Source organism: Neolamprologus brichardi, chromosome 14 (assembly GCF_056152115.1).
Source record: "Neolamprologus brichardi isolate AB-2024 chromosome 14, ASM5615211v1, whole genome shotgun sequence".
NCBI lineage: Eukaryota > Metazoa > Chordata > Actinopteri > Cichliformes > Cichlidae > Neolamprologus > Neolamprologus brichardi.
This window is the reverse complement of record NC_142117.1, coordinates 21,005,654-21,032,748: the sequence shown is the minus strand read 5'-3', so window position 1 is coordinate 21,032,748 and position 27,095 is coordinate 21,005,654. Positions and strand designations below refer to the sequence as shown.

Genomic DNA, 27,095 nt, shown 5'->3' with positions numbered 1-27,095 from the left:
ATTCACATATGCTTCTCCTGCCTTAGTAGTAATTTGGGGATCACTGTCATGAAGCCAAATGAAGCCATTCCCAGTCAGACATTTTCCAGATGGTATTGCACAGTGGATCAAAATCAGACTCTTCTGCTTTGATAATTTCATAAGGTTTAACAAGATTCCCAACCCCACTGGCTGAAAAGCAGCTCCAAACCTGTGTTCTCCTGACCTGAACCAAAAATGTCTTATTTTGAATTATTACTCCATATAAGACCAGCCCAGTTCTTGTGTAGTTTAGCATACGCCAGTCTTTTCTCAGTAAACGTCATATCTCAAAAGATGTCATCAGACATGACTTCCAGTTGCTGTTCATCTGCTGTAGATAAAGTTTTAGGCCTGCTGGTTCTTTTTTTGTCTTCTTTGTCTTTGTCTTCCACTTGTCCAGCGTCCTCATTTTTTAAGGACACACTGCACACCATGCTGACATATGCCAAGTTTTCAGTTAGTGGCTCTTTGAGAATCACTTAGTTGCTGTAAAAATACAAGTGTGTTGTCTTTAGAAATTTGTTTTTACATATTCAGCTAAAGAAATGGGAATGTATTAAGTGTTTCTGTGACGGGTGATAGTAACAAAGTCCCTAAAGATACATTTTAAAATTGATTGTTTGCTACACACTGCACTGATTCATTCATTGAATTAAGGACTTCTTTATGTTTGGGCGATTCATAGGTGATTAGGTGCTTTAAAAAACAAAAAACATTCCTCTGAAAACAGTCAGGTGCAACACGTGAACTGAAAATGAAAGACAGAGAAGTATTCCCTGCTTTAAAAAAATAACAAGAAAGCGCCTTAGAAGCCAAATACCGTTTAAAGACCTGATGGGAGGCTCAAGACTTTTGCACAGTGTTGTACATAAAAGCAAAGGATTATACTGAGTCTTGTCAAATGTCACCTTAGAAAACAGCAAATCAACATTCTTTCAAAAGAGAATTCCCCTGATAATATATTAAATGTAAAGGCATTTTTTACATTGCTGAAATAAATTTAGATGAAGGTGAGCTATCAGTGTAGACAGTATAATTCATTTAGTTATAGAGGTGAATTCAATTTGTATCAACCAGGCAAAGGCTCAATGTGTAAGCATTTTCCGCATCCCATTTGGCTTCTTTTTCTTTTTGTGGTTTTCGGACATTTAAATGTTCACCGTCAACACTGCTGTTGATCCCTCACATATATTTAAACATGGGTGTCTTCTCATTGGCTGTGGCAGGTGTGGGTATACCTGGCCTTTATCAAGGTGGACTGGTGCCTGGACAAGGTTTGACTCTTTCATATATTAATCTGGGGAACTTTTACTCCTTTGTTAGTTTCACCATGCAGACTGTCAGTCATTTAAAGATAACTGCAGGAATGTCTGGTTTCTTCTGGCTTCTTCAGGGTTTGGTGGACGTGGAGTTCTGCCTGGAGTGCCCACTGGGTCTCAACTCAATCCCAAATCAAGTAAGTTCAAGTTTTTACTCATGGGTGTCAGCTGATTTATTTTCAGTTTTATTTCATTGCCAGTGAATCCCAAAAATAGTAAATACCAGCTCTACACAGGCTTACACTACTGACAATCATTCACAGACAATATTAGTAGAGTTCCCAGTGTAAGACATACTAAACAAATGTAGATGAATAAGTAAAAGTGCTGGTGTGGGTCCAGAGAGTAATGCCGTAGCACTGTGATGCATGGTTCCAGTGTGCTTTGCTTCGTCGCTGCAGCTCTGTTTAATACTCACATGGAAAAAATCTTCATGTGTCTCACTGGAATATCTCATTTTTCTTATGTAGTTGCAGGAGGAGGAGGAGGAGGAGGAGGACAGCAAGGTAACTTTATCAATGATTGTTTGTTATTATACAAGTAAATATTTCGGGGGGGGGGGGGGGGGGGGGGGGCGGGTATCCACTCTGTCTGCTATTATCTAACCAAGATTAAAATGTTTTTTTTCTTCACAGGTGTCCGTGGGTATGGGGGACCAATGCAGCCAGGAGTGTTCCATGGATACCCCCTCAAATCACCCAAAGTGCAAGGTGTGACATGAAATTATTCAGTGTTTGCATTAATTCTTCTACAAGCATGTGGCGTAATATTAATTTTGTGGTTTAAACCCTGCTGATGTTAAATAACTTTAACATCAGCAGGATTATTATTATCATTTTGCAGACTGCAGTCTTACTTATCTTTTACATAACTGTACTCTAAGATTTTCTGTGGCAGGTTTAGCACTGTGTTATTCTAATGAGAGAAGAGTGTATTTGGGGTCTCACACAGATTGCTTTTGTTTTGTTCGTCTTTCTGAAACCGAACCTTTGTGTTCGGGAGCTCGAAAAAGTTGTTTCTGTTCATCTGGACGTAGCGTTTTCAGTTTGAGAAAGGCACTGGATGAGTGAAGAAACGTTTTTCCCACTGAAAACATACGATCAGGAGAAACAGAATCAACCTTTTGGGTTGATTGTGTTCTCCTGAACGTAGCGTTTGCATATGATGATGTGCGCACATATAAAATAATTCCAGCCTCTTTTTTTTCACTCTTTCTCTCTTTAGGTGCCTATGGAGCAAAAACTGCAGGTGGAAAACTTCCATATGGTAAAAATACATTTATTTTTTAACATCTTTGAAGTTTGGTTTCAGTGGAAATTCACCATTTAGTGATCGGCCTCGTATCCATGCATCAGGTTATGGCGGCTTTAATGTTGCACCTGGACTGCCAGGAGTGCAAGGTGGCCCCGGGTCGAAGCCAGGATATCCTGTTGGAACTGGTAAAAGTTTTCACAATTTGTTTCCCTACGAGATGTGGAGTAGAGATATAGAATTCACTTTTTTCCTTTTTTTGCAGGAGTGGGAGTCATTTCACCTGGTCAGGGTAAAGCTGTTCAGTGTAGTAGTTTACCATACTGATTGAAGTTAATGCTTCCTGTAAAATCAGTATGTCTGCATGTAACTGAACTTTCTGCATTCTGCTTCATGTTTAGGTGGTACTGGAGGCTTTGGAGCTGGTGGTGGTGGCTTTGGTGGCACTGGTGGGCTGTATCCAGGCCAGGTGTTAGGAGGTACGATATCTAGCACTTGGCAAGAAAGCAAATGCACACCAGCACACATGCAGACAAAAGTCACACAGCAGTCAAATGAACTGTAAGATGATGGGAAAAGTAAAGATTTATTTGCAGGCCAATGCCCTGAAATTGAAAAAATAATATTTGTGGGTTAGCTCCATATGATCATCTTTAACACTTTCATGCATGAATTGTGACAACCTCAATCAGGGTTTTCTCTTAAATATTTGTATTCATCTTTAGGCATGAAAAAAGATTTTTGAACTTAATTTTTTAAAAACATGTACTTTTCAAAGAGTTTGTTACATGTCGACTTAGGTGGACAACAGACATTTTGACTTATGAATTTGACACACGAATAAATAATACACACTGTGTAAAAACTATAAAAAGACATATTTTTTATAAAAAGATGAAAATAACAACAGATATATATATATATAAACTATAACAAATATAATATGGACTGAGACATAAGTGTCCAATGTGCAAGTGTACCATCAACACTGACACAAATACAAGAAAACAGCCTTTGAATAGCTGTCCACTATAGTGACCACTATGCATGAAAGGGTTAACTAACTAGCACAAATATTTCACACCATACCTTACACCTTGTTTTATTTTGTGCTTTTAAAAAAAATAAATGTTCTTCAGTTACTAAACTTTTATCATATGACTCACTATCGTTATGTTGACGACAGGGTATGGAGCTGCTAAGGCTGCCAAATATGGTGAGAATGTTTATTTTTTACTTATCTGGAAAAAAAAATACTTTTAATCATTTTTCATACTTTTTTCATGCATTTCTTCAGTAGAGTGAGAAAAATATAACTTAACTAATATAAAATTATGTTACATTACATGGAAAAATTATTTACATGGACAAATTACACATATGCTTTTGTCAGGAGTTCCAGGAGGTGTACCTGGGGGAGTACCAGGAGGTGTACCTGGGGGAGTACCAGGAGGTGTTCCTGGGTTAGTACCAGGAGGTGTACCTGGGGGAGTACCAGGAGGTGTTCCTGGGTTAGTACCAGGAGGTGCACCGATTGGAAGAATTCCAGCGGTTGGTGGATATTTACCAGCAGCAAAAGCTGCTAAGTATGGTATGCTTTATTATTTGTGGAACTGTTACAAAGAAAACTAACTAACTAACTAATGACATTTTCAGTGGAATAACAGAAAAATTCTTCAAAAATATTTCTGTCTCACTGACTTCTAAGACCATGATTTTCAATCTACATTTATCACCAAATTGAAGGAAAAAATGATGGCAAAATATTTGTGGGGTGGGATCTGGCTCAAGTAGAGCTCAAGTAGAGCTAGATCAATGGAAAAATAGAAATAAGGGGACAAGCACAAATAGGAGAACACTATCCTTTTAGCAAAGCTGAAAGCTGCTAAATGTCGTATGCTTTATTAATTGAATTTTACTATTTATTTTGTGAACTTTTTAAACATTATATCAAACTGTAACCTGTAAATGTACTTCTTTTTTTTAAAAGTGCATAATTGTTTTCCTATTTAAATTAGGAACGGGAGGACAAATAGGCACAGGAGGGCAAATAGGCACAGGAGGGCAACTAGGAACAGGACAACTAGGAACAGGACAACTAGGAACAGGGCAACTTGGAACAGGAGGGCAACTAGGCACAGGAGGAGGATATTATCCTGCAAGCAAAGCTGCCAAATACGGTATTATTAATAATTGTTTTAATTTGTATTGTGACTTTCCGACATCATGCCAAATTTGTAACTTCTAAAGGCACTTATATTTTGTCTTTTTTTTTCTTCTTTTTTTTCAATTTAACTGCATGTGGGACAGGGGGACAACTAGGAACGGGACAACTAGGAACGGGACAACTAGGAACGGGACAACTAGGAACGGGACAACTAGGAACGGGACAACTAGGAACGGGACAACTAGGAACAGGGCAACTAGGAACAGGGCAACTAGGAACTGGAGGAGGATATTATCCTGCAAGCAAAGCTGCTAAATACGGTATTATTAATAATTGTGTTAATTTTTATTGTTAATTTTTTAACATCATATCAAAAATTTAACTTCTAAAGGTATTAAAAATGTGTTGTTGTTGTTTTTTTCAATTTAACTGCATGTGGGACAGGAGGGCAACTAGGAACGGGACAACTAGGAACGGGACAACTAGGAACGGGACAACTAGGAACGGGGCAACTAGGAACGGGGCAACTAGGAACGGGGCAACTAGGAACAGGACAACTAGGAACAGGACAACTAGGAACAGGACAACTAGGAACTGGAGGAGGATATTATCCTGCAAGCAAAGCTGCTAAATACGGTATTATTAATAATTGTGTTCATTTTTATTGTGAATTTTTTAACATCATATCAAAAATTTAACTTCTAAAGGTATTAAAAATGTGTCTTTTTTTCAATTTAACTGCATGTGGGACAGGAGGGCAACTAGGAACAGGAGGGCAACTAGGAACAGGAGGGCAACTAGGAACAGGGCAACTAGGAACAGGACAACTAGGAACAGGGGGAGGATATTATCCTGCAAGCAAAGCTGCCAAATACGGTATTCTTAATAATTGTTTTAATTTTTATTGTTAATTTTTTAACATCATGCCAAAGCTGTAACTTCTAAAGGTATTAAAAATGTGTCTTTTTTCAATTTAACTGCATGTGGGACAGGGGGACAACTTGGAACAGGAGGGCAACTTGGAACAGGGGGACAACTTGGAACAGGAGGGCAACTTGGAACAGGAGGGCAACTTGGAACAGGAGGGCAACTTGGAATAGGAGGAGCATATTATGCTGCAAGCAAAGCTGCCAAATACGGTATGCTCTTAACTGTATTATTGTCTGCATGTTTTTAGCCCATCGGGTCGAAGGATTCCCATCAAGTTCTAGCAACAATGATTTTGCCGTTTCATGCACAGTTTTCTAGTGTCACAAGAATCACTGGTCCTCCTAGAGTATTGGTCAACGAAACAAATTTGAATTGACTGTTTCTGAGCCTCCATACTTCTCACTGGATTTTAATTATCTTTGGTTTGTGCAGTATAGCCAACCAATGATAACAAAACTGACATCTTGGTTTAACATTATCTCAAGCGGTATTCTAAAAAAAGCTACTTATGTCTTCAAAAGTAAATATTTTGTCTCTATTTAACCCCTCGGGCAACAACTCCATCAAATATTGCCAATATAACTTCAATCTGAACAAAAAGGCAAATAAGAAAGCAAATAACAGCTATAAAATAACGAGTGACTGACAGAGATGTTACTGAACCATCTTTAAAAGTTCTCAAATACAACTCAGAAAATTCATGATTTACGATATTAAGTGAAGGAGTAGCAAGACTGAGAAAAAAATGTTAGTGACCAAGAGGCTGCAGTTGGAGGGAATTTACCATTTAAGCCACTATAAAAGTATTTTCCAGCTTCTGATGGCTGTTTGGAAGCCTCAGACTCCACCACAGTCTGTTCCAAGTGATACATTTGGATTTGGTTTTTTTTTAAAACCTATTTGAAACTGAGACTTTTTAAAGATTTCTTTAATTAATAATTAATTTTATAATTTTTAACTTTAATCTTTAACAATACAGTTTTATTCCACAACAAAAACAAGTATTAGTAAGACTCTTTTCCGCTGGGAAGTGACATGGCGGTCCTGCCATTTCCTTCGGATCTTTTCCTCTCTCCGGTCACGTTTGACCTCATCTAGCATCTGCTCCTCTTCCTGGAAAAAAGACAGACAGCATATTATGCTGCAAGCAATTTGTCGTGGAAGTTTCCATTTAATAAAGCCTGCAGAGAAACGGTGAGCGGTGGCTGACAACCTTTAATCAAAAAAGAACAGGCTTGGTGAGAGAAGCCATCCTTGCTGACGGTTGGCAGAGTCTCTCCCTGAAGCCAGCAGGGCCCTGAGTTTAAATACCATCATATCATTTAAATAAATGGAAAAAAAGAAAAACAATTCCAGACCAAATAATTATATTTTTCCTTAAAGGTCAAGGTGGTGGAGGGTTTATTCCAGGTGTTCGTGGAGGTGGTGGATTTTTACCAGGATATGGATGTAAGCTTGCCACGTGGACATAATATTTTTAGATATTTCAAGGATTCAATTATATTTTTCAATCTTATTCACTTTGTCCTGATATCTTACCTTTTGTCCTTACTTTGGTGCAGCTTTGGCAGCCAAACCTCCTAAATATGGTGAGACTTTGATATTTACAGTTTGGTACCTCATAATATTTGCCAAACGTATTCCACCTATACAAGTCTATCAACATATTAATACATAAATCCAGTGATACAGTTTTAAAGGTTGTGCCTTTAATGCAATATTGGATTTATTTTGGTCTGTTAAAGCTGTGCTGACACATTTTATAGGAGTGCCAGGAGCAGGCCTAGGAGGAGGGGTTGTCCCAGGGGGAGGAGGGGTTGTCCCAGGAGGAGGAGGGGTTGTCCCAGGAGGAGGAGGGGTTGTCCCAGGGGGAGCAGGACAGGTAGTCCCTGGTGGTGGATTGGGTGGTAAGTCGCTAAAGGTTTGTTTGTTTGTTTTTAAAGAACTTCTTCTCTGTCGTTTGTGATAATTCAGATGCAAACTTTGTTTGGTTTCTTACAGGTTTTGGAGGTGGTGCTGGAGTCAAACCACCAAAGTATGGTAAGGCTTTTGTTTTGATTACACTCTAATATGATGAAAATGACACCAATGCAATATGGAGAGAAATACTAAACTGTATTAGCAGCAGTATGTGGCTCACACTCCCCTGCTGCAAAAACTTCTAAATAAGGAAGCAGAAATAAGTATAAAACTGCATAAATCCTGCACGTTGAGAAATATTTCCTCGGCCATGAATGTATTCTTACTCATTAATCTAACTTCACTTTAGATTTTAATACTTGTGAACTAATTGTACCACCTGCACTAATGTAGGAGTTCCTGGAGGAGTCGGAACAGGGCTAGGACCTGGAGGAGTTCCTATTGGAGGATCAGGAGTTGCAGGTGGACCGTACTCCCCCGCCGCAAAAGCTGCTAAATACGGTAAGGTGAAACGACCACACAAGCATATAAGTGCTGCAACATTTCCTTGATGATTCTGAGAGAAAGAGTACAGTTTTCTGTCACTTAAGGAATTTTTCACTTAATCGTTTCTATAAATTTTTATATTGTCTTAGTTGCAAATTAATGATGCAGCTGGTTCTGGTTCTTTTAATTAGGAGTTGGAACTGGAGGTCTACCTGGAGGTACTGCATGAAAACACCAAATAGCCATTGAATGTGATTATAGAATTCAAGTAACATCAAACAATGTCATGATATGAGTATTAATGACAATGTGTTTTTACACAGGAGTTCCAGTTGGAGCAAAAGCACCAAAATACGGTAAGGAGAACCTCAAAACTAATATAAAAAGCTACATTGTTTTATAATAAAGATGCAAAGATGCAGAAGTTGGTTAAAAGATAAAATACCGAATCACAGCCAATTACAGTCAACTGGAGTAAAGCTTTATCCACCAATGACATCAGGTATCAGGGTCCATGTCATGATGGGAAACAAGTTAGGGTTCTGGCAAATTATAGACGGAATTTGGATGAATTTAAAATGTTGTATCATTGCAGTAGTTCCAGGAGTGACTCCATACACACCTGTCAGTTTTCCAAATGGCTCTGTTGTACCTGGTCAATTAGTTCCTGGAAAACCAGGTAAAGCTTAGAGTACAGCTTCTTGTTTGTTTGTTTGTTTGTTTGCACCTTTTCATAGTTGTAAATTTTAAATGATCTATTATTGCTTCCACAGCAAAGGATGTCAGTGGAACTCCTCGGCCAGGTATGGTGAAATGTCCCAGCTGATTACATACTGTATGAAAGGAGGATTTGTCTGCCACAGTTAGAGTATTTCTATAATACAGCAAATGTAAAAAGTTAACAGCAAACTGAAGGGACTTGTGGATTTTCATTTTTAAGCCTCAGAAGCTTATTGGGAGCTTCAGCACACTGCTTGCATGACTTTAGCAATAAAACACACACACGGCTCACCTGCCACGCCATTTTTTTCTTGTTTTTGACAGTTGCTCTCTACTTAGTGGTAAACGTATTTGCCCCTTCACTCCTTTTCTGCCCACACAATTTCCCAGTTTTAATGATATTGCTACAAGCCGTTGACCACCTGCAGCTTTGCAGCCTCCAAGCTGTGGCAGTGCTTTGGTCCACTTCACAGCTTCTGCCTTTTCTCGTGCCCGTGGAATTCACGCTGGATCAAACTGGTACTTGTCATCTTTTTGGCAGAGCCCACTGATATTGCCACAACTGGCAAGACCCCAGAGGTCCCAGATCCCAGTAAGGCTCGGTTTGCTTGAAGTCTTTGACCATAAATTAAAATATAAGGCATTTATTTGATGTTTGCAGTTGTAGTTGAGTTTTGATCTAATATATATATTTATCTATTCAGTATTCGAGAATGTGATTTTTTTTTAACTTCATTTCATCACTGCATTCAAAAACATCATTTTTAATTGGAGTCGTTGAGATGATTTGGACCCTTTTTGCTTCTGTCTTGATAATTACTATTTATTTAAATCAAATTATTACATCAAGAAATTATGCCTTATGAGAGTATTTATAATTTATACAAAGCTAAATTAAATTTTCCAAGATCTAGAGAGTTCACTTTCTCAAATACTGTTTGGAAATACTATAGAAATGTCTCATGAGCATGCATTAGCTGTAGTAAGTAGCACTCCACTTCTTTTTGGGACTGTAAAGAATGGGAACCAATTACCTTTTTTACAGTATTATATATATACTCTGCTAAAGGGAAGCAGCATTATGTACTCTGTCAAATACGTGAGAGAGCTGTCTCACATATAGTGCCTGGACACTGTGCTTCACAAAGTCCTGAAAGAAAAGTCGTTTTAAAGCAGACCTATCATGCTTGCTTCAAGCTCCAGAGTTTTATTCTTGGACTATATAGAGTAGTTTTGAATCATAGCTCAAAATTATTCTTTGTTACCTTAGTTAAGCATTAGTGCACCTCAGTTTTAGCTATTCTTCCTTTGAGCCGACCTTCTTCTGATTGGCTGCCCCTCACTAAAAGAAGACTTCAGCAGCAGGTGGGTGGAGCTTCTATGCAGACAGCCAGAGCTGCGTGTCTGATATGATGTCCCTCTTTGACATCATACAGATCCAAGAGTAGGAAAACTGTCTGAAACTGAGTATCTAGAGCACAATGAAGGCTTTTGGTTTAGGCTTATTCAGTTTTATAGGGATTAAGAGTTTATGTTTAATATATCCAACAGTATTCACATCACCAAAATAAATAAGTGAACTCATAAAAATAAAAAGAACGGCAGCATAATAGGTCCACTTTAACCTGTCTTGCCTCTTCAACTTCCTGTTAGTGTTGCATAATTTGGGGCTGCTTTTTTTTCTCTTTCTCTAGCACTCAACTTGTGCACTCCTTTACTTTTTACCTCGTAGCTTGCTGTGCTTGATGCATTGCTTTCATTATAGCGTCATAACTGCAATTTGTGTACTATTCACTGCATTAGTCCTTTAGAGGGAACGGGTAGATTAATGGGTAGCGATCTTTTCTGTTTTAATTCCTCATATTCTCCACAGAGGTTTGTTTAGGAACATGACTACTTGTGCACATAGTTTGACAGACAGTTTTTTGTGATATTTACACAGTTTAAGTTTGTAAAATCACTGCACTTAAAGTCCTTTATTATTAAATAAACACTGAATAAACTGAAAAGCAGCTACTTTACACTTTTTATTAGATTAGTTGTTTCGTAGTTGCATGAAATCCTAGAAGATTGTCTTTTATTTATTTCCTTGCATTCCCAAATCCAATTAATGGAAACCATTGATTTTGTTGATATTAGTTGGGCTCATCTGAAAGGACAAAAAAGTAAAAGGCACTTTTCTAACTTTTTTTCTTTCTTTTTTCTTTACTCTCATGGTGGATGGGTGAACACAGGTGGTAAGTTGGAAACAAACATGCAGGTTTTTGCTTCATTTGATTCTCATGTGTGTCTGTTTGTTTTAATAAATGTTATTTCTGACTCCTCTGACAGTTTCTGGTGGAATTGTTCAGCCTAGTGGTAAGTAGTTCACATTAATCCTGTATATCCTTGTTAACAGGGAAAGTATGCTTACTGTGCTTATCTAAACATTATTATACTTTTTCTTTTTCTTTTTCTTTTTTTTACTTTACAGCTGGCACAGGTGTTGGTAAATATGTCAAAATCCTCTCATATTGAAATATACCGAAAATACTCAGAGGTTCATGATTTGGGCTTCATTCAAACATTAAACGTGACAAAACTTTTACTTTTGTGTTTCCCGTGTGACAGTTGGAACGGGAGTTGATGCTCCCGCTGGTGGTAAGAACAGTTTTTCTTTTTCCTTTCGATACGTATTCAACATGTGCCATTAAGCCACTTATTTCAATGGATCTTTTAACAAAAGCTTGTAGCTTCTGTTAATCTGTAAAGTCTATGACAGGGGTGTCAAACACAAGGCCAGGGGGCCAGAATTGGCCGAATCCGGCCAACTGGACAGCTTTAGAGGAGGGCATCAATTTTGTTCTTTTAACTGTATTTTCAGTTGAAACATTGTGGTTTATACGTAAGGGACAGTTTGGACAATGAGCTACCAGAACTTTCTTTGTAATCTCCTTACAGTGTCACACTGTCAGATTTATTTCATTTACTACAACAGCATTTGTTTATATTATAACAATATTTATTTCTTATCTCTGGGATTAAATATGCACTTAAACTTCTTTACACTAACAGCATGAGCTTTATGTAGCCCTTAAAGTGAAATGAGTTTGGCATACCGGCCCTGTTACATTTATTATTACTGAAATTACATTACTTGTCATTTTGACATATTTTAATGAATGTAACCGTTGCCTGTGTTTCTAGTTGACACTTCACGCCAAGTTCAACCTGGTAAGTTTATATTTTTTAATCAAAATTGAGCAAAATGTACTGATTAATTTGTAATTTAGAAATAAGAAAGAAAAAAAGGAAAATAAGAGTTAAGTTTCACCCTATCACGCCTCACTCACTGGCCACAAAAAGGTGTTTTAACATTCCTCAGAGATTTTCGTCCATATTTACGTGATGGCATCACACATTTGCTACAGATTTGTTGACTGTACATGGATGATGGAAATCTCTCGTTACATCACATCCCAAAAATGGTCTATTCGATTGTGTACAGAGAACTCAAGAGAAAAATGACAGGAGGCCAAGCTGAAGATGTTGACTTTGGAGACAAAGTTAGAGAAGCGAGGCTGAGATGGCTTCGACAGTGAATATGTTGGACAAAGAATGTATAAAAAAAAAAAAATGGAGCTGCCCAGATAGAGGAAAAGAGGAGAGCAAAAATTATAGATATAGTGAATGAAGACATGCAGAGGGTTGGTGTGACTGTGGAGGATGCTAAGAACAGGGTGAGATGGAGGCAGATGATCCACTGTGGCCTAAAGGGACTGCACAGATGTACCTAATGAAGTGGCCAGTGAGTGTAATTCTACCCATTCTTGTGACTGTAATAGTTAAAGGAACTAAACACGATATGCTAAATTAAATTAAATGTATTAAAAATGTCAGAATAGTTAAGGATTTTAAATTAACGGATCAAACTGTTGTTTTCTAACTGGTTTTAATAGGTTTTCCTTTTTTACCTTTCTTTTTTTCATCACACATGTTGGGCAGTTTATTATTCTATCTGTTATTTTAACTGGAGTTCAACAACAAGTCAGGCGCGCCGTGTTGTTTTAATCCCTCAGTCTCCTGTATGTTTTCTAACTTAAAATTCATGAAAGTATGCTGGATCCATCTGGCCACATGGTGGAGACCAATACAAACATACCCGCTATCGGGTTTTTTCTCTTTGACTGTAAAAGTAAAAGGCGCGGCTGTTTTCAGGTCCTGGTGTTGGAACAGTTGGAAAAGCACCCAAGCCATTTATACCAGGTAAAGAGGAACTAGATATTTTAACTATCACTCATTTGTACGATAAAGCATAAGATATTGTCTCTGATTCTCTTCCATGTGATCTGTTAATGTTTTCCTCACTCCTTCGCCACAAAATACTAGATGTGCATTTAAGGAGTTCAACTGAATATTGTCTGAATTTAGTACATAATATTTTAGCCATCTGTAGCTTACACCAAGCCTAGATGTTTATATCTGGATTTATACAGTTTGTAAATGAATTTGTATTTAAAAGTTTCTAATTATTAGAGTTGTGCATTATGCATATGATCAGTATGGCACAGTTAAAAGACTAAATTGTGACATATCACAGATTAATTTCAGCACTACTGTCATGTTTGCTGCTGCTGCTCATTACTTACGCAAACACACAGACAGCATCTTACCCTGTCATTTTAGTCTCAATCCAAATATTGATTAATTTGTTTTTATAATCACATCCACTGTCAAGCTACACATGATGCATCCTTCTTAACGTGCACTCTCTGTGCAGACAGTTAACGATTCTTCAGCCTGGATCAATGAAACCAACAAAAAGCTGCATCAGGCCAATTATACCTGCAACAGACTGAATAGTCATCAGTTTTGTGCATCTGCTCGTTTGCACTTTTAGGGCATTTTACCTATTGTGCACTTTTTTTCAAGCTTTGATGTAATTCTTTTGAATAGAATTGTAAAACTGAGAAATTTTGTTGGTAACAGGAGACTCTCCTGATAGATAATTAAAAATAAAAACAAAGAAACATTTTTTACTAACATTAAAACACACAATATGACAAAAAATTAAACGTTAAAATATTATAAACTCTCAAGATAAAGTATTTGTTACCTTTACAGTTTTTTAATTAATGTAAAGGATCATCAATAACAGTGTGATACCGAGTAGAATCTGTTATTATTTTTGTTGACTGTTGATTTTGTTTCTCACTTTTGTCTGATGCCTATCGAGTAAATCTCAGTTTTTCCCAGTATTAACATGGCAGGGATTTGAAATTCTACGTTATAACATGAAGTCTACTGTTTGACGTTTACTCGTTTGTGCACTCAGGGTAAATGTTATGCCCAAACTGTTGATTTAACTAATTTAATAAATGTAAATTTTCTATGTAATTTTGTTACATAAGTACGTATACATTCAGTTTCTACAGAGTACATTTTATTTAATGATTAATCACTTGAATAAATAAACCTTTGGTTTTTGGGGTCTTCTATTTTTACTCCCTAGGTACTGGCTATCCTTATGGAGCACCTTATGGAGGCAAGTTTCCTGTTTAAGTTTATTGTGTTTTGGCTCTCATAGATTTTGTTTAAAGAGCAGTGAGGTATATTTCTACTCTTTTTTTTGTGCTTTAGTACCTTTAGGCACTGGACCCGGAACTGGGCCTGGAACTGGGCCTGGAACTGGGCCTGGAACTGGAACACTGCCTGGAGCAAAGCCTCTGAAACCTCCAGGTACTCGAATCCATTTCTACTTTCACCTTCAAGCAACCAAACCGTTTTAGTAACTTAAACTTTTTTAAATATACTATAAGACTAAAGCTGGTGCAAAAATCTTGCCTATAATCTTTTCTTTATCTATGAGAGACACTCTAATGTCTTATAATTATGGTGTAATGATTTTTATGCAAAACACAAAGTGGAAAGACACTGGATGAACAAAACCGTTGTATGGTACGACATACAGAACACAATAAAAAACACTTAAAAATGTAAATTCTGAATGAATGCATGTACAATATGTTTCATTTTAACACAAAGTGTAGTCATAGCCAAAGTGTGTTTCATTGTTTGGTACTTGATAACAAATTCAAATTAAACAATATTTAGAGTACTGAAATATATGAAAGTTTCGACTGTCAGAATTGAAGAACTAATAATGGAATAATTAGATAAATACAGAGCGTGATAACTGCTATCATGTTTGTGTTTTTGCAGAAGCTTGTGCACATGCAGTCTCAGCATTGTTGTGTTTTGTGTTTGTAGCTGTGGGTGGTGTTGGAGAGAGACCAGGAATCCCACTGGCTGCAGGAGGTTATCAAGGTCAGTGAGCCCTAAGAAAATGTACTTGCAGGAAGCTAAATTATTATAACGTATTAGTAATTTTTAATCAGGAAATAAGAGTGCATCCTGCTTTTTAGCAGGACTTGTTGAAATCAGGGAACATCGTATTATCATTAGACCCTTTTTGTAATTCCTTCACTGAGCATAACGCCTTCTCGAACTGTAGGAGATGAGTTATCTATTAGATGTCACCATGATTCAGGGGGATACACTCTGCTTGGACAAGGTATATATAAAACGAGGCGAGCCCGTCAGCATTGATGCCTAATGTTTCCCTAACTTTAAAAAACAACAACAAAATCATCCAGTCCAGTGCACAAAGTGACAGTTGGTGAAGAGATGTGATCTCATGGCACTTCCTTTGCAGGAAATTGGCCAAAATGCTGATAAGTTGCTGTGCAGGGTGCAGCGTATCAGGAATGAGAAACCACTTTAAGGAAGGAAAACAACTGGGGGCATTATTCAAAGAGTTTCTCATTCTTTATGTGGCTCTCAGTCCTAAGCAGGATGGCTATAGTAATAGATTAAAGTGTCATTGCATGTAAGCCATTTTTTCGCTGTGTGACAGGTGGAGTTGCGTATCCTGGAGCTGCAGCTAAAGCGCCAAAACCAGGTAATGTAACAGGCCTGGTACTGCTGCCGCACATGAAAGCACAATGTAAACATGGGAAATGTGCTGTGAATGTGTTTTCCTATAGCTTGTGGCCACTGTGTACTTTATGTTGAAAACACAGTTTCCCAGAAACAGTGTTTGGGAAACGTCCACCTCACTTCCTCTTCAAATTAAGCCTCAAAAATTCAGTACTGGATCTTTTAAAATAGGTTTTGTTTTTTAGCGAGTTGCTGTCAAACCAAAATCACTAGATTTACTCAGATTACGTGTATCAAAAAGACACTTTGTAGACATTTACAGTACCATATTCTCTCTCTTTAGCAGAGTTTGTTTACCAGTGAGAAATGTGGCCTGAAATAAAGTGATTCAGCCATTTTTTTTTTAACTCCAGCTTCTGCAAAGGCAAGCTCCACCAAGGGCAGTAATCCCTGCAGTATTTCTGTTCCGTTAGGAGTCTGTAAATGGAGCAAGTCAACAACACATCATTTTGCCCTGGAGACCATATTACTGTGCAGAACATCACTGTTGGATTGTTTGAAGATAACACAACCCCCCTGGGGAGTCCTGCCCTGAAATAGCAAAATTCTGCCAGGGGAAATTTGGATGAGGACGTTAATGTGACGTTAGCTGAGCCACTGGCCACATGCCAGTTTAGGGCCTGAAGCAATAATGCTGGAGTAATACACACAGAAAAAAACTACAATCCATAGAAATATGGAACTTAGAAAGTTGGATTTGCTGTATATCAGAAGAAAAGAAACATTTGAATTGTTTCTTTATTGTCTTTTAATTTGAGCAGGCTACGGCAATATTGGAGGTGGTGGCGGATACCAACAAGGTGAGGACCACAGTGACATTTTTACCACTCAGTCCCTCTCCTTTTTATTCTTAAGCAGTTTAAGATGATGCATATTTCTGTTCAGAGGTCCACAGCCATATTTACACTTGCACAGCTTTTAGACCTGCCTCTTCTCCTCTTCCTCTGCCCACCCATGATGGATCATTGCAATCACACAGCAGCAGCCGACAGTGCCGCCTGCTCTCACTTCCCCACAGATACTGCCCGGCTACAGCTAGTCATAAAAACGGTCTGCCCTAATCCATCTCCCAGTGAACACAGACACATCCGTCTGTGTGAAATGTTACTGCAGATGGTTTAATACCTTTCATTTTTGCAGCACAGTTTTTCCATCAGGGAGGTTTGCCAAACTGAGAGATCCGTAATTATGAAAATCAGGTCAAGTTGTCATATTCAGAGTAATGCTGGGTTGTTTAATCATAACTTACTTGTAAAACATTTAGTGCAAATCAATTTACTGCCAACACAAATAGATTCTATACATGAATCCAATTCATATCGTGTGATATATTTTCTATCTGTAGGCCTGTGAGGTCTCCATTAAAAATGTTTTTTCAAATTTCAAATGTAGTTCCTGGTTACAGAGGAGGATACCCCCAGCAGTACTACCAAGGTAAAACAACTACTTCCTTTATGCACATTTTGATTAAAGTATATTGATGAATTCACAGCACACATTATGTTACATACTACCTGCTACCTGTTGTTGGTGATAAACACTTCTGTGTAGTGACCTTTTAAGGGCGCAGGTTGTGCCATAAATCAGTGTTGACAAATGAGAAAATAGAGCCATTTATCTTTAGAAGGTGGGATCAAAGGCAGAGAACAGTGGTAGGATGTTTTAAGAGTGTGTGGCTGTATCGGAGGTGGACTTTCACGCAAGAATAAGAACTCCAAAAAAAGAGGCTCTAATACTACTTTTCAGTAAAGCAGACTGAAGTATACTCATGAGCTACTTTATTAGATGTACCTTGCTAGTACCAAGTAGGTCCAATTTTACCTTCAGAACGGCCTTAATTGTTTGTTGCATAGATTCATCATTCATTCATCAGCTGTATTGTCACAGCAGACAATCTTTCCAGCCTTCTGTTGTTCAAGAAAAAAGAAAAAAAGATGCAAATCTCGGTTGTAACAAGTGGTTATTTGAGTAACTGTTGCTTTCCTGTCGAATCATGTGGTGATTCTCCTCTGACATCAGCAAGGCAGTTTCAGCCAGACAACAGCAACCTGCTGGATATTTTCTCTTTTTCAGCCCATTCTCAGTAAACCCTAGACATGGTTGTTGGGGACAATCCCAGTAGCTCAGCAGTTTCTGAAATACTCTGACCAGCCAGTCTCACAACAAAGTCACTTAAATCAAATCGTCTTCTTTCATCATTCTGATAAGCAGTTTGAAATTCAGCATGCCGTCTTGACCCTTGGCTGATTAGATATTTGCATCAACAAGCAGTTGAATAGGTGTACCTAATGAAAAACTGTAATTCACAGTACATTCATAGCACTGATAAGTGCATTGGTAAAATAAACCTGCCTCCACCGAGCAGAGGATTTGGCGCATGGATGATTGTTTAACTGTTTGTCCTTGTTTCTGGATCAGGAGCTGGATTAATGTTGAGACGCTATTACCCATGTAACAGGCAGACAGGAAACTGCCTCCACTTTAGAGCTTAAAGAAAAGGAGAGGGGAGTAACAGAAGGTTTCACTTTCTTGCAACAATATTCACATGCCGTAAATGATTCGGAAACCACATTAGGAAAAATATTACCTGATTACCTCATCTGTATTTATTCTTCCCTCTCCTTTCCTTTATGTCGGCCACTTTCACGTAAACGCAGCTCCAGCTTCTGCACAGTTTCCATGTTATGCTTATCATGATCTCTTACTCGTTAAGCTACAGTAGAGATATCTACTGTGTCCTCTTATCCAACTTTAAAAAAACATATTAAACTTTAAATATCTGGAATGTTTTAGTTTAATTTGAATTTGATTAATTATTCATAAATATTTTGACTATCCTAAACACTGAAGGTTTTTTTTTTTAAACCAAAAGGATTTGTGAACTTTTCCATTTTAAGTTTAAAATAATTAAACATGTTAACGCACATTTATCTGACATTTCTTCAGTTTAAGCAGACAAACCTTATGCACCTCTATCCACAAGATTAAATGTCGGTATTTTAAATACAAAACACAGATAGGAGAAGACTATTGTCTGCATAAAATCTGGTCACTTGTCCGCACTGAAAATGTGTCTGGAACAAACAGCTCAGCTCTACATTTAAGTGCCTCCTGTGCGATCCTCTATAATGTCAACAGTTTAATTCTAACCACATCCTGGCTGAGAGAAATGAATCCACCTGTGTGACAGACCCAAAGTGGTTTCATCCTAACATTGCTCTGCTGACACCTATTCTTGTATTTGTCTTTCCTGTTGTGTAGGATATGTGCCGGCCCCGCTGACTCCTCAACAAGGTACCAAAACTCCATGTCCTCTCATTACATTACTTCACACATGCAAAAAGAAAACATCATTTTTTTGCACATTATAAAGGCATTGTTTCTGTGAGCGACTGTTCCCTGAAGCTCTGCTCATTTTCCAGTTCATCTCTCATTAAATCTACTTTTTGGCAGAGCACGCCAACATGCCAGATTATCGAGATGAGTTTGGAAAATGGGTGTGTGCTGGTGAGTGCAGATGGTGTAGCTCAGCCGTATGATGAACACACCATAATCTGTATCTCCCTGAACTAAATTACTCCTGTGAGTGGGATAATTTCATAGAAAGCGCATGCTATTTTAGAGGCTATAATATCACTCGTTGGATCACTCAAAGTACCTGACATACAGCTTTCAAGGGCTTTCAAGTCTCTGAATGAAATCTGAATTAGGTTTATTGACAAAACTTTAGCCAAACCAGGATTTTTTTTTATAAAATGCCCTGAATAAGCATGTGTTAGTGTAACATGTTACTTATAACGTGACCGGAGGATAATTAAGCAGTCCAACTGTTGACGGGAAGAAAATGTTCTTGTGCCTTGAGATGTAGGTCCTAATGGTCTGCAACCCCCTGCCAGAGGCAAGTGACTTAAAAAGCCCCCGTGGGAGAAGTGCAGATTCCAGCCAGTTGCCTTCTTAGTAGAGCAGACAACATGGTGCAGTCAGCATTTGTGTTTGGCAGCAACATATAAGGTGGTGATAGAGATGTCATTAATCACAAGATGAGGCGTCAAATGCAGAGGCGTAAACAAAAAGTGAACCTTAATTCAATCTGATTTCAAAGTCTGATAGATGATGGAAACAAAAAAGGGACACAAAGAGGATAACAGATGCTGAGACAAAACTGAAGGGGAGACAACCCTACACATGAGAGTAACTAGGAGAAGCGGATGACAAGATGCAGGTGAAGATAATCAAAGACAGGTATCTATCAAAATAAAACAGGAAGGAAGAATTGTAACTAAAGGGGGGAACACAGACATGTGAATGATCTTAACATATGGGATCAACACAGTAAGAAGAAGATAAGATAGGAAACAACTAAAACTTTAATTAAGAATAATGTTAATGTTTCTATGGTGAACGTAATTAAATCATGTAGCATCTGCATGAAATTCAGCAACTTAATTTGTATCATGTCATCTCAACAAGATCAATCTAGTAAGAGTGGTTCGTTGCCTGGACTCACAAAATTCACAAAATCACATTAAATGTCAAACTGCAGGAAAATCGCTGGAGTTTTAAGAGGCAGACAACTGCACCCACACCACGTGTATGCTATCGCTATTTATTCTGGTTTAACCTGTCAAGGACAAAAACGTACAGAAAATTCTGCATCAAGCCTTGTAATCATAGTTTTCCTAGTTTTGTTAAGCCTGGCTTGACAGCTTGGTGGCATGATGATGGTTAGTGCTGTTGCCTCACAGCAAGAAGGGCCTGGGTTCAAATCCACAATCTGGCTGGTTTGCAGTGTGTAATTAGAGTTAGTTTAATGGGTAATTCTAAATTACCCATGAATGTAAGTACAAATGGTTGTATGTCTCTATGAAATCATCAACCCTCATATTGGTTCATTAAGCAAGACTAGCAGTTATTGCCTTGATTAACAAAGTAGTCATTCAGATTTCATTGTGTTTTCCAAGTTTTTAACTTGTGTAGAATGAATTAAAACAAATTTCACTTTACATACTTCAATAAATCACTTCAAGTCAATGTAAGTATACTACATTGATTCAACGTAATCTGATTACATTAAACCACCAAATGCCAAATGTCTTGGTTTGACATGGTCAAAAATGGGTTATTGTACTTATTGTTATTGAAAAAGGTGCCATGATTAAATTGTATTCATCCAACAACAGATTTTTTTGAGTGCAGGCAGACTCATCCCCACCTTTGATTAGCCCGATCGAGGTAGTGTCATCTGCTAATTTCATAAGGTTAACTGACTGGAGGTGGAGCTGTTGGTATGCAGGAATAAAATGAGGGGAGAAAGTACGTAGCCTGTAGGGGAACTGGTGCTGGTGGTCTGAGACATGCATGCATTTTCATGTCATACCATTACATGACCAGTGAGGGTTTTCACATCCTTCCTTGGGCTGGTTTATAGTGGAGCAGTCCCACAATGATGTGACAAAATGATCTTTGCTAAAGTACTTGTAAAATCAGTGTGCCTTTTAGCAGCCATCCTAAAAAGTATTTCACAGTCACCAGGATTCAAAAACTTTATATGTAGAAGTTTATTATAAATATTATTCATCTCATCTTGGTGGTGTTGATTAGATTAAGATAAAGTTCTTGTCCAGTATATCAGCAGCTGTCTGTCATATATCACCTACCTTATTAATATAACTTGCTGAGCCGGGCTGCAGTGCAAACTTCACTAGTAAATCCATCTACAGTTTAATTTCCAGCACCTGTGTTTGGAGGCAAGTGTCTCCTGCTTTAAAGGGCATCCTTACAGGGAAACGTGAACTTATCAAATGTGAACTTTGATAAGACATGCTGAAAAAGACAAGTTCTTAAACATTTATGCACTAGAAGAATATTTTGTTGAAAGCAAATGAATCATATTGTGTTCTTTTTTTTTCTTTTTCTTTTTAAAGTACCAAATTTTACACACATAAAGTTTTTCCTTGTAGAAATAGAAACAAAAACCACAAAAAAGCCAAGAGAACAGTTGAATATTCAAATATATGCGTGGAAAATAGAGGGACAGATCTGCCCAGTGTCCAGTCGGGTAATCTTCTGGCAAACATTAAGGCCAGTACCCTCAGATTGGAAACATAATAACCAATATTGTTTTGTTGTTTTGCAGCCAAAGCAGCAAAGTACGGTGCTCTGCAGGGCTTCTTTGGTGGTGCAGGTGGAGGAGGAGGCGGAGGATTCTATAGAGGTAAAAGACTTGTGCACATTGTTGAAGAAGCATCCTGAAAAACAGAAGTTGCTGCAAAGGCTAAAATGTTGCCGGTGTTTGCTGTAGGTGGCGTTGCAGGATGCCAGGGCAAATACTGTGGGAGGAGGAAGTAGAGGATCTCTCGAGATCCAGTGACCTCAAGAAACCATGGTGCTACTGCATGATCGAGAATGTACATTTTATATGCAAAGCCCCATTAGACAACCTGTAAAGATGTTTGTTTTTACTTACTTGACTTCAGTGTCTGTTTTTACACAAACCCACCGACCCAGAATTTTGTACATGTGATGTATGTTATTGACAGTGCCTTTAATCATTAACGTGTTCAAGTTAACCAAGTTAATTCTGTACCGCACCGGCCCACCATGTGCCGCTGCGTCCGTGCACGCACGCCTGCACGTGTGTGTATCGTTTGTTTGAAACTCTGTCTGTACCATCGGCTGTCAATGTCACCCACAAGTGATTTCCCTTTCTGCTTTAATCCTAAACTAAATCAAGGTGATCCGTCTCACTGGGCAGCACAGGGCTCGTCTGCTTGTCTCCAACCTGTCACAGGGGTGGGGTTGGTCATAGCTAGGCCGAAATCTGATGATATCCAGCCAATGTCAGTGCGGTTCCTGGCTCCCCATTTCCTCTGCTGCCATTTTTAGGCCTGCTGGGTATAAAGCGGTGGTAACTGGGGCTCCAGCCAACCCATCTGCTCTCACCAACTTTGCTGATTCTTGTTGCTGTGCAGTTCAGTTTTCTCAGCTTTTTTTGTGTTAAATGTTGCCAAACACTTTCTGCTGAAGACAGTCAAAAAGCAGTGGGTTTAAATATCAATCAGACACTGCTTTGGTATGTACGCGACGTGTATGTGCGTGTGTGTTTCATTATGTGTCGTGTTTAAGTCTGCTTCAAATGTTTAGTCTCATTTACATTTATGTAACTGGTCATTATTCAAGATTTGTTGCACCATGATTTGACTCATAGCTTTTTTGTTATCAGGAATGTGTGATCATTAAAAAAAAACAATCCTTTGCTTTTGCATTTATTCACTGTTATTAACTGTAATACAGATTAATACTTTGTTTTAATGGGAATGCCGCTGTGTTTATGTGAGGCACAAAATCCCTGTTCTTTATTTACTTGAGCTGCTTTAAAAAAACCAAAACCAAAGGCTTTACTGACCAAAGGTTCATGAGCGCTGTTGCCAAGTGACCCCCATCTCTTCCCGTAACTGTGTACTGTATTTTGTACTAATTTGATGGCTTCAGTTCCTTCACTCGGTGCTGTGTAAGAACTGTCTTTGAGCCTCGCTGGGTCAGACCTTGTCTTATGTGGCGTGGGATACTCTTCATCTTTATTTAAAACTGTTTTTATAAGGAGGAACAGTGTGGTTTTGCACTTTTTATGTTTCCACGGCACACATGTGACTTGTTCCCGGACATCCCGGCATTTTATTTGCTTTAACAAATAACAAAATAAAATGTGTTTAAAGAACACGCGTCTTCTTATTCATTACTTCTTCCTGCCCGTCCTGAGGGCTGATCAAAATCACCCGGCGGGGAGTGTCGAATCAGTCCAACGCTGGAAAATAACCTGGGTTCAAGTCCTGCCTGTTTTAGAGCTTTTTTCATATGAGTTTTGTTATTGTTCCACTAGGAAAAATGAATCACTTATCAGATTTATTGTATGTGAAGGATTTCTTCTCTATAATGAAAACAAACCTCAGGTTAGATGCGAACACTTTGCCAGAGTATGGCGACTATGAGCTGTGTTCTTATTGTGCCAGCTGGAAGTAATGAACTCATACTGCTGTTCCCTGAAGATCTCCTGGGAGAGCCACTGACCCGTGAGCCACATCCTGTAAAAGTAGCTTACACTGTTGTTCCAGGAGCAGAGGCTTTACTGCAGACATAAAACAATGTCACTGTGAAACTCTAGTCGAATTCTGTTTTTCTACAGCTGGCAATTACACATTTCTGTAAATCTGTTTCCTTGATTTCCCTAGTGTTAGTTAGCTTGCTTAATTTCTAACAGGAAATAATGTGTTTGTGTTACTTTAGCCAACATGTAATCGGTGTAGGCAAACCCTTTGTACATACGTGTACTAAATCAGTTACCAGGCGACCTGCCGCTGGGACAAACAGATCAAACCTCTGGCCCTGGCTTAGCTATCCCACTCCCATCTCCCCATACCAACACTCCTGACGCTGAACCAGCGCCACTGATTCTTGAAGAAAAATGTGTCTAATTGCAGGAAGCCCCTTGGGAAATACATATATTTAGTAATAATAATAATGATAAATTATTATTATAACCCACATAAACTGAGAATTTTTGCATTGCTCTGTGTATATTTTGCACACTGCCGGCTGCAGGTAGCTTTAAGAAGCGTTAAGTTCATCATGTCTAAGCAATGAGGATTTTTAAGCAAAAATATTTCAACTTGGTGTCCACTAATGCTATACTCACACATGAGAAAACAGTGTTTGGAGACTGCAGCACAAGCAAGATTACTGTGATTTGTGTGCTTTGAAGACGGAGACCGGGTATGCAACCACCTGCAGTGAGCTGCCGTCCTCATTACCATTTTATTGCTGTCTTTAGTGCGATAAGACTGAATCAGTCTGCTATAAATCTGCTGGCAATTACATGTTAATACTACAAACCTGTTGCCGTCTACATTTGCATAAGTCATCCAGTTGAAGTGAGTCCCTTACTGCAAAGAGACGTGTTACAGAGGTGTTGAGGTCATCCAGACTCACTCAGAGTTACAAACAAAAAAAAAAAAAAAAAAAGGGGGGGGGGTCCATCCTCACCACCACGTGGAGCAGGTGCAGAGCCGAAAATATGTAAACATAGAAAATAATTAACACACACTGCAGAGCTCCAGCTTCCTTATTTATTGCATCTAGTAGTGTGTGACGTTTTGACTACGTCTGCTTTTCTTCAGATAATGACACGTAGGACGGCACCATCTTAAATCGTATGTGATAGATCACATGACCATGACCAATGGCAATAATATCCAATCAGAACCATGTCTTATATAGGTCTCACTCAGATTTATTCCAATATGTTGATAGTCTGTCTGCATTTGAATTTGAGTTTGCCATTTTATGTCCACTCTAGTGTCACGTGGTAGACCGGTATCACCTGCACCTCAACTCGCCTCCGTATTTGTTGTGTGAAATTGGCACTAATTTCTGTGCGTTTCAGAATTGCTGTGAGACATTGGTTGATTGGGTTCTTTTAACTGAAGCTAGTTATATTTGATTGCAGGGCCGTGCAGAGAGGTTTAAAGGGGCGGGTGCTCAAAGTTAAAAAGGGGCACATTGAACCAGGCTGAATAACAACAACACACATTCATCAAGAATCTAATATGGGAAGGGCAGGGCTGTGTTGATCTGAGACTGTAGACAGTAAAAAGTCCATAGGAGAGATGGTAGCTGATTAAACAAGTGTCATGAGATAATAACAAAATGCAAAGATTGGTGACAGCACTTGGAACCATAAGGACACAAAAAAACTGTGAGAAATAATTTAGGCTCTGCCTGTGAATCACTCTTTGTTTCTCTTCTTCCTTCCATCCCATCATTTCATATATCACTCTCCACTTGCTGTCTATCTGAGAACAAGGCACAACTTGCTATTGCAATAAACTATAATCTAATTATCCACACCTAACAACTCTTGCACTTAATCTATAATAAAATGATGACAGAAAAATGTTACAGCACTGCCTTTAGTAGCCTCACACAGCGCCTACTGTTCCCTCCTCATGTCCTTACCAGGCATGTCTGGACAATGTTATATCATGAGTAATATATTTTTTTTTAATCCATCTAAATAAAACACACACATGCACGCACACACAGTGACATTTTAGACCTTCTTCAGAATACTGTATACACTATGGGCATCACGGTGCTGATCCAGAATCCTTACATTATTATTTATTACTAGAGCTACAATAATAAAGCAATGAGGAGGGGGAAGTAATAAATATGAAATAATGTATTTATGATTCCATTTGTTTCACTATCCACTCTGTGCAGGGGGAAAGCTTTTTTAAACTGTAGAGATACAATCATTTTACTGCTGTAAAAACCAAATTTTGTCTTATTTAAAATATAAATCTAATATAATCTGTTTCTTAATGTATGTTCTTTAAAATACAGGGTGTGTTTTTTTAATATATTATAATTATAATAATGCATAATTATGTGGACATGCATATTAGATCGTTTTTTTAGTGAAATATAATCCCTCCAGAAAGGCAGGAAAATCCCGGAAACTTACTTTAAAACTAAATATGTTCCCTAAAACGGTGACAGAGCTACAGACCCATGACAGCCTTACACAGGTAGCCAGCAGCTATGACCAGCACTACTTGTGCAGTTAATAAAAGGACAGGTAATGTTTGTCGCGCTGTTGCACACACAGCACGCTCGTTTGTTTCAGTTCGTCAGTTGCAACAAGACAACTTACCAACGTGTCCGTAATAAGCTAATACTCCTGTGTGCTATAGACTACAGTGTACGCTTTACACCTACTTACTGGTTTTGTCGCATCAGTCTGTGTCTCTGAGTTAACTTGTGTTTCTCCTACAGCTCCGGACCGCAAAAAATTGCGCGTGCTCTTTGTGAGCTCGTTCCCGGCTCGTAACCAGCGCGTCCTGCCGTCAGGGGCGATCATTGGTTAAATGTGATCATGTGACTGATGCAAGCCAGATCCTTTTATTTAGCAAAACTGTGATTAATAGTTAAATATTATTGTTGAGGGGCACAGACAGGACTCCGCACGCACACAAACATTAAAATAAATAAATATATTTTTTAAAAAGTTGCCTCAACAAAAGGGCACTTTGGGCACCCATCAGGAAAGGGGCGGGTGCTCAAGCCCCTCTAGCCCCCCCCCCCCCCCCCCCCCCTGCACGTGCCTGTTGACTGCGTTGCATTTAAGCAATGACTAAAATCAGTAATTACCATTTTGTAATTTCTGAATTGTGCGCTCACGCTTCCGTTTCGTGTCTGCTTTACACTTCTTTGCAGAGCTAACTGATTTTATGGCTCCTAAATTA

At 38.5% G+C, this 27,095-nt stretch overlaps 1 protein-coding gene and 1 long non-coding RNA gene across 2 annotated transcripts in view; both read left to right on the top strand.

Annotated features, from left to right (window-relative positions):
• Positions 1-16,660, top strand: part of elna (elastin a) — a 45,936-nt gene extending 29,276 nt beyond the window's left edge. Inside the window, exons 10-43 of the mRNA XM_087851631.1 lie at positions 1,248-1,295; positions 1,415-1,477; positions 1,811-1,846; positions 1,976-2,050; positions 2,565-2,606; positions 2,696-2,779; positions 2,857-2,883; positions 2,993-3,070; positions 3,778-3,807; positions 3,985-4,182; positions 4,610-4,771; positions 4,902-5,078; positions 5,203-5,394; positions 5,512-5,634; positions 5,751-5,897; positions 7,072-7,137; positions 7,251-7,277; positions 7,455-7,595; positions 7,690-7,728; positions 8,002-8,109; positions 8,286-8,312; positions 8,418-8,450; positions 8,690-8,773; positions 8,868-8,899; positions 11,145-11,172; positions 11,288-11,302; positions 11,425-11,454; positions 12,001-12,027; positions 13,012-13,059; positions 14,306-14,338; positions 14,434-14,532; positions 15,064-15,120; positions 15,710-15,754; positions 16,554-16,660. Coding sequence (XP_087707757.1) covers positions 1,248-1,295; positions 1,415-1,477; positions 1,811-1,846; positions 1,976-2,050; positions 2,565-2,606; positions 2,696-2,779; positions 2,857-2,883; positions 2,993-3,070; positions 3,778-3,807; positions 3,985-4,182; positions 4,610-4,771; positions 4,902-5,078; positions 5,203-5,394; positions 5,512-5,634; positions 5,751-5,897; positions 7,072-7,137; positions 7,251-7,277; positions 7,455-7,595; positions 7,690-7,728; positions 8,002-8,109; positions 8,286-8,312; positions 8,418-8,450; positions 8,690-8,773; positions 8,868-8,899; positions 11,145-11,172; positions 11,288-11,302; positions 11,425-11,454; positions 12,001-12,027; positions 13,012-13,059; positions 14,306-14,338; positions 14,434-14,532; positions 15,064-15,120; positions 15,710-15,754; positions 16,554-16,660 — 2,528 coding nt within the window. The remainder of the gene's footprint in view (positions 1-1,247; positions 1,296-1,414; positions 1,478-1,810; positions 1,847-1,975; positions 2,051-2,564; positions 2,607-2,695; positions 2,780-2,856; positions 2,884-2,992; positions 3,071-3,777; positions 3,808-3,984; positions 4,183-4,609; positions 4,772-4,901; positions 5,079-5,202; positions 5,395-5,511; positions 5,635-5,750; positions 5,898-7,071; positions 7,138-7,250; positions 7,278-7,454; positions 7,596-7,689; positions 7,729-8,001; positions 8,110-8,285; positions 8,313-8,417; positions 8,451-8,689; positions 8,774-8,867; positions 8,900-11,144; positions 11,173-11,287; positions 11,303-11,424; positions 11,455-12,000; positions 12,028-13,011; positions 13,060-14,305; positions 14,339-14,433; positions 14,533-15,063; positions 15,121-15,709; positions 15,755-16,553) is intronic.
• A 435-nt stretch (positions 16,661-17,095) lies between these two features.
• LOC148098874 (uncharacterized) lies at positions 17,096-23,509 on the top strand. Its single transcript, XR_015719987.1, has 4 exons — positions 17,096-17,226; positions 19,054-19,086; positions 21,929-22,006; positions 22,094-23,509. It is a non-coding gene; the product is annotated as an uncharacterized LOC148098874 (long non-coding RNA).
• Positions 23,510-27,095: the final 3,586 nt, after the last annotated feature.